General features: G+C 47.8%; 1 protein-coding gene across 1 annotated transcript in view; it reads right to left on the reverse strand.

Moving 5' to 3' along the window:
* Positions 1 to 1,493: 1,493 nt before the first annotated feature.
* Positions 1,494 to 14,625, reverse strand: part of LOC137305422 (cytochrome P450 3A24-like) — a 32,229-nt gene continuing 19,097 nt past the window's right edge. Inside the window, exons 10-15 of the mRNA XM_067974250.1 lie at positions 14,388 to 14,518; positions 13,010 to 13,091; positions 12,324 to 12,487; positions 10,920 to 11,143; positions 7,742 to 7,904; positions 1,494 to 1,899 (exon numbers count right to left, since the gene is read on the reverse strand). Coding sequence (XP_067830351.1) covers positions 1,825 to 1,899; positions 7,742 to 7,904; positions 10,920 to 11,143; positions 12,324 to 12,487; positions 13,010 to 13,091; positions 14,388 to 14,518 — 839 coding nt within the window. The 3' untranslated portion in view covers positions 1,494 to 1,824. The remainder of the gene's footprint in view (positions 1,900 to 7,741; positions 7,905 to 10,919; positions 11,144 to 12,323; positions 12,488 to 13,009; positions 13,092 to 14,387; positions 14,519 to 14,625) is intronic.

Here is a 14,625-nt window from a genome sequence, read left to right on the forward strand (position 1 = left end):
GCACGGCCACTGTGTGCTTCATTTTGTCGCCGTGCGTTACAAGTTGGCTGGAGATAAGCCCGCTCCAAATTTTGCCTGATTAACCACAGGTCTAGGCTTTGCAATACAAATGTCCCAGTCTGTGCAGGAGGAACCCTCATCATCCGTGCTGACCTCTGACTCCTGATGAGGCAGGTGACCTACCTAACTGCCCGGTACCATTGCCTTGTCTGTAGCTGTGCAGTCTGGGGATTTGTCTGTCACATCAGGAGTCAGGAGGCAGCCAAGTGGAACCTGAATGACCTTTATAAAATTTGTTCTCGGGTTGTGGGCGACGCTGGCAGGGTCGCATTTATTGTCCATCCCTGGCTGCCCTGAGAAGCTGGTGTTGGGCCTTCTCCTTGAACTACTGCAGTCCCTGTGCTGTTGGTGGTCCCACAGTTTCGTGAGGGAACGAATTCCAGGACATTGACCCAGTGACGACGAAGGAACGGCGATATATGTCCAAATCAGGATAGTGTGTGACTTCGAGGGGAATTTGGAGGTGATGGTGTTCTTACAACATTGCTGCTCTTGTTCTTCTATGTGGTAGAGGTTGCAAAGGGGCTGTCAAAGTAATCTTGGTGAGTTGCTACAGTGCATCCAAGATCGTACATAGTGCAGACACAGTGAAACGGTGGTAGAGAGGCTGGATACTGAGTCCAGTGACAAGGGCACTAATCAAGTGAACTTGTCTGTTCTGGATTGTGCTGAGCTTCTTGAGTGTCGCTGCTGCTGTTCCCATCCAGGGGAGTATATTAGGGTGTTTTCTGCCTATTTTCCCCCTCAATTTCCTTCCCTAGTCCATCTTTAGCTGAAGATAGTCACTTATGCTGGAGTACGGTTCCATAGCCACTAGTGGCACTGGGTCCATCACAAATCGCCAAGGCTCACGCAGGAATGCGTCCAACAAGAGTTGGCAACCCAAGAACAACCAGGTCATTTTTCATGTGTGGCCCAGGGCAGTTTTTATTGGTGGGCTATTTTACCAACAAGCTCGGTCAGAGTCAAGCCCAGTCCTGCCCTGTTGCCAACCCTCCAGGATTGTCCTGGAGTCTCCAGGAATTAACGGTTAATCTCCAGGACACTGCTGCAAACAACCCAGGAGAAAAATCAAAGCAACATTAAAAAAAATTGTGTTCTTTGTTTTAATTTTCTTTGAACACCTTTGTTTATTAGTTATAAAAATATTGGAGAGGGCTGACAGTCAAGAATCATCCAGCCAGGTAAGAGTCTGTTCGCTCTCCAATTGGCGCGGGGAGGCGGGGCCCCACGAGGATTGGCATGTCAGACGACCAACGGCGGGAGTGTGGGGGCGGGGAGGTTGGAGGCGGGCGGTCATGTGATGAAAACTCCAGGAATACGTCCAACAAGAGTTGGCAACCCAAGTCCCGTCCTGTCCCCGTCCAACTGATAGCAAGAAGAAGAATATTCCACTTTCATATAAATTACAAAACTGAAGAGAAATAATCATATTTACAAATACCTGGTTTTTATTTTGAGTGAACGGGGTGAAATATAGACGATTCACACTGGGAGAAGATCCAGTGCACTAACATGGGAGAGGTGGACCTCGGGGTCTACAAGGCAAAACTCTTACTTGGTAAAGGCTTACATGACTCTCTCATGCCTGTGGCGTTCCTCTCACTAACAGAGTAAACATGCAATCATCCACTGCCATCTTATAGCTCACTGATGAGTTACGCTGAATCTAATTGCTCGGATGTGTCCTCTTGAGCTCTCCAACCTTCAGTATTGATGGCTGAACGCCATCATTGACAATAGGATCGACTGCACCCTTTTGTACTACAGGAGATCTACCTGGAGGATAATGGGTGTTTTTGACTTGGTAGCACCCAATGTCTCAATGTCAAGGTGCATCTGTTGAGAAAAAATAAGAGATGGAGATAACGTGATACATTGCAGTGCTCAGCACTGGCTTAACCCAGGAATACCAGCCAACCTGCAGCCAGTGAAGCAAACCCAAGAGGCCCCAGTTTCTCCTGGAGCATCTTGCTTCACGCGACTGAAATATCTGGAGACACAAAGTAAGAATTAGGGCTGGATCTTCCTGTCATTGGAAGTATTGCGGCAGGGCTGGACTTCCATCTGCTGCTCTGAGCCCACCAGATCCCCAACCTGTTATCCTGGGTCGGGGCTCAATAGGCATGTAGGACAGGCTCACCCACCAACAAAAGGGATCCCGTCACTGTGGAGGTTGGGGGGGCGGGGGGTGCAGATGAGCCCCAAAGATTTTGGAAACTTTGGTACTGGAGCAAGGCCTTCAGCAGGAAAGTTTCTGGTGCCATTCTTGGGGAGAGAGGAGGCCACTACTGGGCTTTCTCCCTCCATCCAGCAACCCAGAGGCTTCACTGCCACTACTCCAGGGGACACCACCACCACCCTTCTGGGGCCGCTGGAGACAGCAGCCCGAAAGAAGGGAATTCAACCGGGAACCTGAGCCCTGCCTCTCCATCAGATGATGCGGTGGGCAGCGAAGGGGTGACTGGCAGCTTTCCCGGCAGAGGTGGGGATGGAAACATTGTTCAGAGGGGGAAATGGCAGAGGTCCTCGCCGTCAGATTTTTTGTCCCATCAATTGCCACCTGGTTTAGAAGACAATCCAGCCCTCGGTGGTTGACCTGGCATTTGCTGTAGGTTTTTACATTCATTTTTCCTGCTAATCAAGGTGAGGGATGTTAGTGCTGGAGATTGGATCAGTTTTCCACCTTGGCCAGCTAGCAGCCACTTCCAGATCAGATTAGATACGAGGAGAGATTGGATAGGCTGGGGTTGTTTTCCTTGGAGCAGAGGAGGCTGAGGGGAGACTTGATTGAGGTGTACAAAATTATGAGGGGCCCAGATAGAGTAAACAGGAAGTACCTGTTTCCCCTAGTGGAGAGTTCAAGAACTAGAGGACATAGATTTAAGCTGATTGGCGGAAGGATTAGAGGGGACATGAGGATAAACTTTTTTACCCAGAGGGTGGTGGGTGTATGGAATTCGCTGCCCGAATTGGTGGTAGAGGCAGGGACCCTCAACTCTTTTAAAAAGTACCTGGACCTGCACCTAAAGTGCTGTAAGCTGCAGGGCTACGGACCGGGTGCTGGAAGGTGGGATTAGAATGGGCACCTGGTTGTTCTTCGAGCCGGCGCGGACACGATGGGCTGAATGGCCCCCTTCTGTGCTGTATCTTTTCTCTGGTTCTATGGTTCTATAGTTACATGCAGAGTAAAGATCCTGAATTCTGCCCCAAGATGCCTCAACCCCACCCTCCCTCAGAAGGACCCTTCCCATTTTGTGGTCTCTCTGAGTGAGATTGCTGATGAGAAACAAACTGGAGGAAGTTTTGCGTTGTGGACACATGCCCGCTAGGAACTGAATTACGAACAATGATGGGCAAGTCTGGTCAATCCAGCCTGTCCCACACCATCGTGACACCTTATGCATCAGTAATGTAAACTCTTCACCCCACACCATGTGATGGAAAGTCTCCAAACTCATTTCATGTTACAGCCAACTGACAGGGAAAAATATCCAACCTATTATTCTGGGCCAGATTTGAACCCAAGTTCCAGAGGCAAAATGCCAGTGTCTAAGCCACTGCCCCCCACCAAGAACAACTTTCTATTGAGCAGATGCTGTGACACACAGAGGCACAATTTACATATATTTAGTACTAATTGACATCTGCTTTTAGGAATTTTCCAGAGTATTTTTCCCCTTATTGGCCCTGGACTTTTTCTCTGTTTTTTTTGCCTCTCCCAGGAGATTACATGGCTGTGGGAGAGTCGGGGGGGGGGGTGAGGGGGAGGGGAGTGAAGACGTGTTTAGTCATGGTGCTCCGGCCATCGAGGTGTGGGGCAGGCTTGATGGACCTGCAGGTCCTTTCCTGCCCGTCAATTTTGTATGTTCTTAAATGCTAGGGGGGGGGGAATCACCATTCCATGCAATGATGCTTCCAGGGCTCTGAGTTCCCTGCCCAATTTTTTTTGCATTTTACAAAAGATGTTATGGAGTCCACAAAACATGTTGTGTCTGCCATTCTGGGCCCTTGCTCCATCAGTTTGAAATTGGGAGTTGGCCAGGGGTTCAAAGGTTGCTAGCACTTCAAGCGACCTTCAACAACTGTGCCAAAGACACCAGGGCTGGTACATTTGGACCTCAGAGGTCTTTCTTCAACTCAAAATACTAACAGGATGCCAACGTGAGAGGCTTCACACCTTGCTTCTGCAGCAGGATCGGTTCCGGATTCCAAAGAGCTGGCCCAGGCACGATGGGCCGAATGGCTGCCTTCTGCACTGTCACGTTCCATGGTGCCTGCCTGGGGAGCTTACTCTGAGTATTTAGGTCCGTATGAACAAATTCAAACTCAGTGTCAGCCATTACCTGGTGAGCCACCGTTCTCAATCGGTGGCCAATCTGTCACTTGCCCATCAGTACGTTTTTTTTTTCCAGTTCTTGTTCCCCATCCAACTTGTGAGCCACCTGTGCCCAGCTCTACCCTGCTGCTGTGCCACGTAATATGGAGGTGTAGCCCTGAGTTCAACTAATGCATGGCACAGCAGCTCCTATGGGACGGCCAGCCAGTGGATGCCGAGCCGAGCCCCTCCTGGCGGGAAGCCTGGTCCATTTTAAGGGCCGGGCCTCGTTGACATTCTGCCGGCAAGCTACGGGTCCCTAATGGATGTCCTGCTGTGGCTCGTCGGCTCCAGGCCGGCCCAATATTGGGCCCAGAGGACCACTACTGCTGCTCTTGGTCCCATGGAGATAGTTTTAGACTTATCTTTTTGGGGTCCGTTCCTCATGACCGCCAGGTTTTACTGAGCAGGACGATAATAGTGCACGCTCTGCCCAGTAGGACCCCAAATTGCACAGAGTCTTATGTACATCATAGGACCTGGATTTGCTCAGGCCCATTTCCGCCAGGTAGAGGGAATTAAAATCACCCCAGCTTCTCCAACAGTGCAGCACTGCACTGAAGTGTCAGCCAAGATTACGTACCAAAGTCCTGGAGTGGGGCTCAGAACCCATGGGCTCCTGACTCAGAGGCAAGAGCACTACCAGTAGACCAAGGCTGAGGTCGGAGCCAGAAGAGTTGTCCTCCTTGGCCCTCCCACAGCACTGCAACAGGTCTTGCAGGAGATTAGGTGGCCAGCCAAAAAGCTGTGCCCAATATCTGCAGGACACGGGAACAGATGCAGGCAAATATGGCAACCCTGGCATGGTAAGAATGCCCAACAGTACCATGTGGCTGGCCCACGATTGAATGCCACTGTGTTGCCCGTCAACCTTACTGCTCACCAAACTCTCACACTATCTTATGGCTCTTTCATCGTATCTAATGAATACCCAAACAGCAACAGGACACACATTCAAACTGCACCTCGGAAACCTTGCCAAACGGTCAACTGCCGACAGACCAAATGTTGGGCAGTTTGGTTGTTTTTCAAACTGGAGGCCTGTGACCAGCGGTGTGCCTCAGGGATCGGTGCTGGGTCCGCTGTTATTTGTGATTTATATTAATGATTTGGATGAGAATTTAGGAGGCATGGTTAGTAAGTTTACAGATGACACCAAGATTGGTGGCATTGTGGACAGTGAAGAAGGTTATCTAGGATTGCAACGGGATCTTGATAAATTGGGCCAGTGGGCCGATGAATGGCAGATGGAGTTTAATTTAGATAAATGTGAGGTGATGCATTTTGGTAGATCGAATCGGGCCAGGACCTACTCCGTTAATGGTAGGGCGTTGGGGAGAGTTATAGAACAAAGAGATCTAGGAGTACAGGTTCATAGCTCCTTGAAAGTGGAGTCACAGGTGGATAGGGTGGTGAAGAAGGCATTCAACATGCTTGGTTTCATTGGTCAGAACATTGAATACAGGAGTTGGGATGTCTTGTTGAAGTTGTACAAGACATTAGTAAGGCCACACTTGGAATACTGTGTACAGTTCTGGTCACCCTATTATAGAAAGGATATTATTAAACTAGAAAGAGTGCAGAAAAGATTTACTAGGATGCTACCGGGACTTGATGGCTTGACTTATAGGGAGAGGTTAGATAGACTGGGACTTTTTTCCCTGGAGAGTAGGAGGTTAAGGGGTGATCTTATAGAAGTCTATAAAATAATGAGGGGCATAGATAAGGTAGATAGTCAAAATCTTTTCCCAAAGCTAGGGGAGTATAACGAGGGGGCATAGATTTAAGGTGAGAGGGGAGAGATACAAAAGGGTCCAGAGGGGCAATTTTTTCACTCAAAGGGTGGTGAGTGTCTGGAACGAGCTGCCAGAGGCAGTAGTAGAGGCGGGTACAATTTTGTCTTTTAAAAAGCATTTGGACAGTTACATGGGTAAGATGGGTATAGGGGGATATGGGCCAAGTGCAGGCAATTGGGACTAGCTTAGTGGTATAAACTGGGCGACATGGACATGTTGGGCCGAAGGGCCTGTTTCCATGTTGTAAACTTCTATGATTCTATGATTCTATATGGCAGCCATGGGTGACGCCTTTCCACTTTGGGAAATCATCGGCCAAAACCAGGGAAAATCCCATGGAATCGTGTGAATTGTCACTTGCATCAAATCTGGGGCCTTAATGAGGCTAAACTCACAAAATGGGCACAAGCAACATAGCAGCAAAGCACAGAAGTGTAACCGAGTAGGGGAAATGCTCTGCTTTCCAAATTCTGCGATCTCCCTGTGCCCATCGCACACCTCCAAATCATTTCTGTAGATTGTTAACAATTTGTATCAGGCAGGTCTCCCTTCATCTGTAACCCAAATCATTCAAACAGATTCTTGACATCACCGAAGCCTCATCATAATTTACCTAGAAATACATTGAAGTTACAACACGGACACGGGTCATTCGGCCCAACCAGTCCATGTCAGCATTTACCCTCCGTGCAAGCAAATAGTCCTAATCGCCTTGTTCCCTTATCGCTTCATCCACCTTTCCAATCTAACCCTCACCGTTGATACAGTTTCTGCCTCAAGTCACTCTCCCTAGAAGTGAATCCCACGGCCTCACAACTCTGTGTGTGAAGAAGTTTCTCCTGCCCTCTGGTCTAAATCTCTTACGTTTCATCTTGTATCCATGGCCCCTCGGTCTTGACCCCTGAATTACTAGAAACAGTCTGCTTTTGTCTACCCTGTCCCACCGTTTCATAATTTTAAACACTTCAATCATATCGCTCCGTAGTGTCATGAGAAAAAGACCCAGTTCGACATTCAAACAACTCACGTAAAATCTAAACTTTAAGCAGTGCTTTTGGGGCAATGATGCCACCAGGGTAGAGAGGAGTTGGAGAGGAGATGGGATGAATCAGGAATGAGCAGTTCGTTGACGGTAAGCTTGGGTTTCAAAAGCATATACAGAGAGAGAACAGAACATTGAGAAGAACATAGGAGTAAAACGCAAAATGGGCAATAGTGGAACAGTGCCTGTTATACACCTCACTGGTTGTCCTTTCCATTGATAGAGTGTGAAAACATGCAGCCAATCCGCTCCTAACCTGTTTTGGTTAACCCCTGCCACTGTTGAATTTTATCCCCTTGGTTTCAATAGAATTACAGCACAGAAACAGGCCATTCGGCCCAACTGGTCCATGCTGGTGCTTATGCTCCGCACGGGCCTCCTCCCTCCCTGCTTCATCGAACCCTATCAACAGTGAGCTGGTGTCACCAAAAGACGTCACCCGCGTCAAAGAACGCAGCTACTCACAGGAGTCTGTGAGCAGCAGGCAAATCTGTAGCTCTTGAGGACTGAGGCGATAGCCACTTTCATCATCATGGTGCTGAACTCACTCCCAATGCAGCTTAGCGGACCAAGACCGAAGGGCAGGTAGCACTGAGGGTCACGAGCATCTCTCTCTTCTCTGGTGAACCTGCCCACATTGAAAAAAATAATTCAATGATAAATAAAGAACAACAACAACTTGCATTTATACAGCGCCTTTAACGTAGTAAAACATCCCAAGGTGCTTCACAGGAGCGATTACCCAAAAAATTTGACACCGAGCCGTATATTAGGACAGGTGATCAAAAGCTTGATCAAAGAGGTAGGGGTTTAAGGAGCGTCTTAAAGGAGGAGAGAGAGGTAGAGGGGAGGAGAGGTTTAAGGAGGGAATTCCAGAGCTTAGGGTCTATGCAGCTGAAGGCACGGCCGCCAACGGTGGAGTGATTAAAATCGGGGATGAGGCAAGAGGCAAGAATTGGAGGAGCGCAGAGATCTCGGAGGGTTGAAGGGCTGGAGGAGGTTACAGGGATAGGGAGGGGCGAGGCCATGGAGGGATTTGGAAACAAGGATGAGAATTTTAAAATCGAGGCGTTCCCGGACTGGGAGCCAATGTAGGACAGCGGGCACAGGGGGTGATGGGTGAACGGGGCTTGGTGCGAGTTAGGATACGACCGGTAGAATTTTGGAATATGTGTTTGCTCTTTTTTGCTTTTGTTCTCTTGTTCAATCCCCAACTCAGTCTCTCTGATTCTCTCCCTCTTTTCTTTATCTGTGAAACTGTTGTGTTGGTTTACACTGCACCACAGTGTGAAAGTATATCATTGTTGGAGTATTTTCCTATATGTGGTGTGATTATAGGGCTGATTCCGCAATTGGCTTCTCCCATCGAGGAGCCGTGTTCGCATTGAGCGCTAGTGAGGAATCATGAGTCCACCACTCCTGACTTTTCATCATTTAATTTAACGGCACGGAAATTCAGGGACCAGCGGTTTCCAGACCAGTGCTCTGTGAGTCCCACTCCTCACCAAGGGGTGCTCAATTGGGGAATCAGCCCTTATAAGACTTCAGTTAGAACCATTGAAGTTTACAGTCCAGAAGGAGGCCATCATCTGTGCAAATTTTGTGCTCGAGTAATTCAGAATGAATCCCACTACTCTGATCTCTCCCCATAGTCCTGTATTTTCCTCTGCTTTGAATATTTATCCAATTTTCCTTTAAAAGATGCAATGGTCTCTACCTCAACAATTCCCTTTGGCAACAAACTCCATGCTCTAAAAACCCTCTGAGTAAAGAAATTTCTCCTAACCTTTCTCCTGACTCTCGTAGTTATAATCATAAATTGATGAGCTCCTCGTAACTGACTGCCCAGCCAGAGGAAATGGTCTTTCCCTAATCATTCCATCGAAACTCTTCATAATTTTAAAAACCTCTATCAAATCTCCATTTAGCCTTCTTTGTTCCTGTGGAAATAGTGCCAGAATCGCAAGTCTCTCCTCATACCTATCGCGTCCCATCCCTGGCATCATCCTGGTGAATCTACGTTCCACGTGGCTTGTACTAAGAGATTCTTGCTCTGTTCCTATGGGATAGACTCATTTTATTACCTGTTGCTTGCTGTGATAAATTTCTGTTCGATGGCGGCCACTTGCTAGGCCTCATCCACGTCCAGAAATCCCGAGGGGACCAGGCCCGAAGCCTGCTCCATTCCGGGCAGCCCAATTTGACAGAGGGGTCCTAAAACTGCCATTAGGATCCTCACTAGCAAACGCCTCAGGCGCCTGAGAACTAGTGCGACCCAATTTTAAGAGACTCAGGGACTGTGAAAGGGACCATTTATTCCAAGGTAATCTTGGTCACTAATTATGTAGTGTGTCTATTGACACCACTGTGTCAGCCAATGAGTTGGAAGCGGGGCAGGACTTACAGCAAACAATCTATTTTACCGCAAACAAAGTCTATTAATTCAGCAGAGTCTGTTTAAACAGCGCACTACAGCGGTCTACAGAGTCTATTTAAAAAGAGTCTCTCCGAACTACAACAAACAGAACTCATGGCCAAAACTGCAGCAATATCTCCCGATAACAGCAGGGTGATTTCTCCAGCAGAATGCAGTGAATGGAGGGTAGTTACATAATACAAATTATGTGCGTCAAAGCAATCCCAGTCACTGACAGCAGTACGGTCTCCCGGTGTGATTGACAGGATAATTGCCCAATCATCTCCATTCTGGCCGGGACTTGTGGTGTCACATATGCAGCCCTAATTGCGTCACCACTGACTTAACCCAATCTGCAGACCTCTTTGGCTCTCCGAGGTCGGTTTGTGTTTTTACCCCCTGGGTATTAATCATTGCTTGAGAGGGTCACAGAAAGAAAAATCCGGCAGGGAGGATCGCAGGCCAGAAACTGAACCTGCTAGATTTGCCTTTCTGCGCCTCTACCCAGGTAGGCTTAACAAAGGCGAAAACCTATCCCCTCCTTGTGTAAAATCTCTGTGTGAACAGACTTATTACCAATAAGTGATTTGAGGAGCAGTTCATGGGATGGGAGTGAATAATGGGTTTTAATCTTGTTGGCGACATAAAGATTAGAAGAGTTTGCTGAAATATTCTGACAAGCAGTTGAAAAAGCTCCTCTTTTTTTTTATTCATTCATGGGATGTGGGCATCGCTGGCAAGGCCAGCATTTATTGCCCATCCCTAATTGCCGTTGAGAAGGTGGTGGTGAGCCGCCTTCTTGAACAACTGAGTGGCTCGCTAGGCCATTTCAGAAGGCGATTAAGAATCAACCACATTGCTGTGGGTCTGGAGTCACATATAGGCCAGACCAGGTAAGGACAACAGGTTTCCTTCCCTATAGGGTATTAGTGAACCAGATGGGTTTTTACAACAATCTGGTAGTTTCATGGCCACCATTACTGATACCATTTTTTTTTATTCCAGATTTTATTTCCTTAATTGAATTTAAATTCCCCAGCGGCCATGGTGGGATTTGAACTCATAACTCTGGAATATTAGTCCAGACTTCAGTAACATAACCACTACAAGGAAAGATGTCAACCCCTCTACTGTTGTGTTTTTTTTCCCAAAAATTCCTAAACGATTCCTAAACGGTCATACAAAACAAGATGGTCGCTGGGCTGGGATCTGATATTTCCTGGTTACCTCAGCGGGTTAAATCTGCACGGATGGTCCCAGAATTCCCTGCTGTGATGCATCACCCAGACCGGCACTGTGACCTGTATCCCTCGGGGAATCTTCACCTCGCACACCTCCACCGACTTTGTACAGGTTCTCTGCAGCCAAACCACGGGGGGGAATAGCCGAAGTGTTTCCATGACGACCATGTCGAGGTATTCCATCCCTGAGATACTTTCATACGTAAAACCCTTTAAAAAATGGTGGGGGGGTGGGGTGGAAAAAGAGATAACTGGATCTAAATACTAAAAGATTTCATTTATTAAGAACTTCTGCCTTGCAAGCCATACATTTGTGGTCAATTTATCCCAATATAAACAATCTTATATTAAGAACGTATAATGACATGATAGCGTGTTGGGCCATTGAGAGATGGGAATAGTGGGTGCAGTCTAACATGACACAGTTCCCTGTTTCAGCAGAGCCACGGAATTCTGGTGCTTCCACACACTGGAAGGGAAAAATCAGAGTCAATCCACGCCCCTGTTATGTACAATCATCCTGCAGAAGTAACTGAATCTCAAATGCACAAAAGCCATTTCTTGTCCTCTCAGTTACTTGCCATGTACCAGAGGGAAAGGATATCCATGAAAAGTAGCTCCCTGTTGGCTCAGTTGTTAAATGCATCATGCAGTGAGCCATACAAACCAGGAAAGTCCCAGGTTAGATTCTTGGCCTATGTTGGATTAGCCAATCCCAGCTGAGGTGACATCAGAATCAACAGGATGCACTGCAGCAACTCGCCAAGGCTTCTTCGACAGCACCTCCCAAACCCGCGACCTCCGCCGCCTGGAAGGTCAAGGGCAGCAGGTGCATGGGAACACCACCAAGATCCCCTCCAAGTCACGCACCATCCTGACTTGGACATATATCAGCCATTACTTCATCGTCGCTGGGTCAAAATCCTGGGACTCCCTACCTAACACCACACGGACTGCAGCGGTTCAAGAAGGTGGCTCACCACCACCTTCTCAAGGGCAACTAGGGATGGGCAATAAATGTTGGCCTTGCTAGCGACGCCCATAACCCGAGAATTATTTTTTTAAAAGATGTGCTGTAACAAGCCCCTACCCCCTTGGGCTTTGGAAGAGGGAAAAAACGAATCAGCCGGAGTTCCTGTTCCCAACTGCTACATAGTGATTCCTCCTGGAAAAGGCATTTGTGGACATTGGATCAGGCCTGGTTGTGATATCTCTCTCTATCCACCTTTCCAGTTGGAAAATCCGCCAACTCTCACTGTCTGGATCACACACGGAGAATGCTTTGAACCAAACAGCACAATCACTGCACTTATAAAAAGCACCTGAATTTGGCGAGGCAGATATATTGATCATGGCGGATACCTGATGATCAGGCATGGTTTTTTTGTACCTTTTGCTTCACAGTCGTGAAGATCTCCTGCTGAAGCTGGTGTTGTACGCTGGGATGTCTGGCCAACAAATAGGTGGTAAATTCCAACATGTAGGTTGTTGTCTTGAACGCACTGAGGAGAAACCGTAAGGCCTGGGCAACAATTTCACTTTCAGTCAACGCTGCTAAAGCAAACAAAGTAAAGCTGATAGACAGAAGGAAAGACAGAAAGAACTTGCATTTATATAGCACCTTTCACAACCTCAGGACGTCCCAAAGTACTTTACAACCAATGAAGTACTTTCGAAGTGTTGTAATGTAGGCAACGCAGCAGCCAATCTGCGCACAGCATGGTCCCACGAACAGCAATGAGATAATAACCAGATTATCAGTTTTAGTGATGTTGGGTGGGGGATAAATATTGGCCAGGACATCGGGGAGAACTCCCCTGTTCTTCTGACTCAGAGACATGATAAAAAATGCCCCCTGCCTTACCTTCTCTAATTTTTTTGGGTGCCTGGAAAGACCAGAGAAAGGGAAAGAAGCACCTGCATAACTCCAATCAAGAGTTATACTTACTCCTTATTGAGCGCCATTGATCTTTCTGGCAAGAGAGATGGACAGATGGTAGCCCACCCTGAATGGTAGCATTCATTTATTGCCAAAGACAAACCAGTTGGGTCATTAACAAGGGGCTGGTTACTTACCACAGGCTGGGAGTGATTTCTTTCTCACATCCGTCTTGATTTCTTCATGATCTAGCAGGTACTGAAGGAAACTGGTACTTTTCTAGGGGAGAAAGTCCAATGGTTTAAAAGAAAAGGCTATGCAAATTTTTAAGAGAGATAAAGAGAGTGTGTACCATCCACAGGATGCACTGCAGCAACTCGCCAAGGCTTCTTCGACAGCACCTCCCAAACCCGCGACCTCTACAACCTAGAAGAACAAGAGCAGCAGGCACATGGGAACAACACCACCTGCACGTTCCCCTCCAAGTCACACACCATCCCGACTTGGAAATATATCGGCCGTTCCTTCATCGTCGCTGGGTCAAAATCCTGGAACTCCCTTCCTAACAGCACTGTGGGAGAACCTTCACCACACGGACTGCAGCAGTTCAAGAAGGCGGCTCACCACCACCTTCTCAAGGGCAATTAGGGATGGGCAATAAATGCCAGCGACGCCCACATCCCATGAACGAATTAAAAAAAATAGTCAGGCTGGAGACCATTTCAGGAGTATGTGGAACCGCACCCTCAATAATAGTAAGTTAAGTTGGCAGTGACCTCCATCCGCCATTTCACCATTTACCTTTGTTTCCAGGTAGCCACTTGCATAACGCAGAGACCTGATTCAGACTGGAGTATAAACGTGTGTGGGACTGACTCCGCCTATTTGCCTGCCTGCAACAGAAGGCCTCAATCCGATGGCTGGTCCCACACACCCACATTCCTGTAGCTTTACTTTTCCTGCCGGTTCTCCACACTTTGAGTCAGTTTTCCTTCATAATGTTGACATGCTTTCTGCTTCAATCACTAGACTTAGTAATGCATTCACAATCCTCTGAGCAACAATATTCCTCCTGCCCTACATTTCTTACATTTAATTTATATCTATGTCCCCTCGTTCTAGGCCCCTCGATCACGGGAAACGGCCTGCCTCTATCCACTCAGTCCCTTGGATTGCCGAAACAGAAGGAAAGTCAGCTAATGGAACGTGTGTGGTATCTGGTGGGTTGCAGATCTCCTCCCGTGATTCCCAGCAGGAATTCCCTATCTCAACCGAGCCGAGAGGAAAGGTGCTAAGTGGAGGATGGGAAACTCCCTATAGGGAGGGAAGGAAAATTGGTGAATGAGGAGATGCCCAATTCCCTTCCCCCCGCCCCCACCTCCCCTTAGTCTCCACTTGAGCATTAAGATCATTCTAGTCGTTAGTTACAGTGCAGCACTAACACAAAAGTTTGCCGTAGCTAGGAGATACTGAATGATTCACCCGGGGGCGGAGGGGAGGAGAGGAGAGAAGGGGAAAGAATAATTATAACATGGAGACTCCTAAAACTGCAGCAAAAAAAAAGTATAATCTCACCTGTGCCTCCGTGCAGTCTCTCCTCCTCGCTCGGGCACATCGGACCACTCCCGTGAAGTAGGTGACGGCCTCTCTCCAAAAAATGTAGAACTTCATCGTCCGTAGGAGAGGCATTAAGGCAGGGAACATCACTGGGAAGGAGAGCCGGGAATTCAAAGGAGTTGTTATTTTCGCGTCCTGAGCACTAACGGGGTTTGAGATGAATTTAGATATAATTGGGTCCCAGGGCGATAAACAA

The sequence above is a fragment of the Heptranchias perlo genome, chromosome 40 (genome assembly GCF_035084215.1).
Source record: "Heptranchias perlo isolate sHepPer1 chromosome 40, sHepPer1.hap1, whole genome shotgun sequence".
Taxonomy (NCBI): Eukaryota; Metazoa; Chordata; class Chondrichthyes; order Hexanchiformes; family Hexanchidae; genus Heptranchias; species Heptranchias perlo.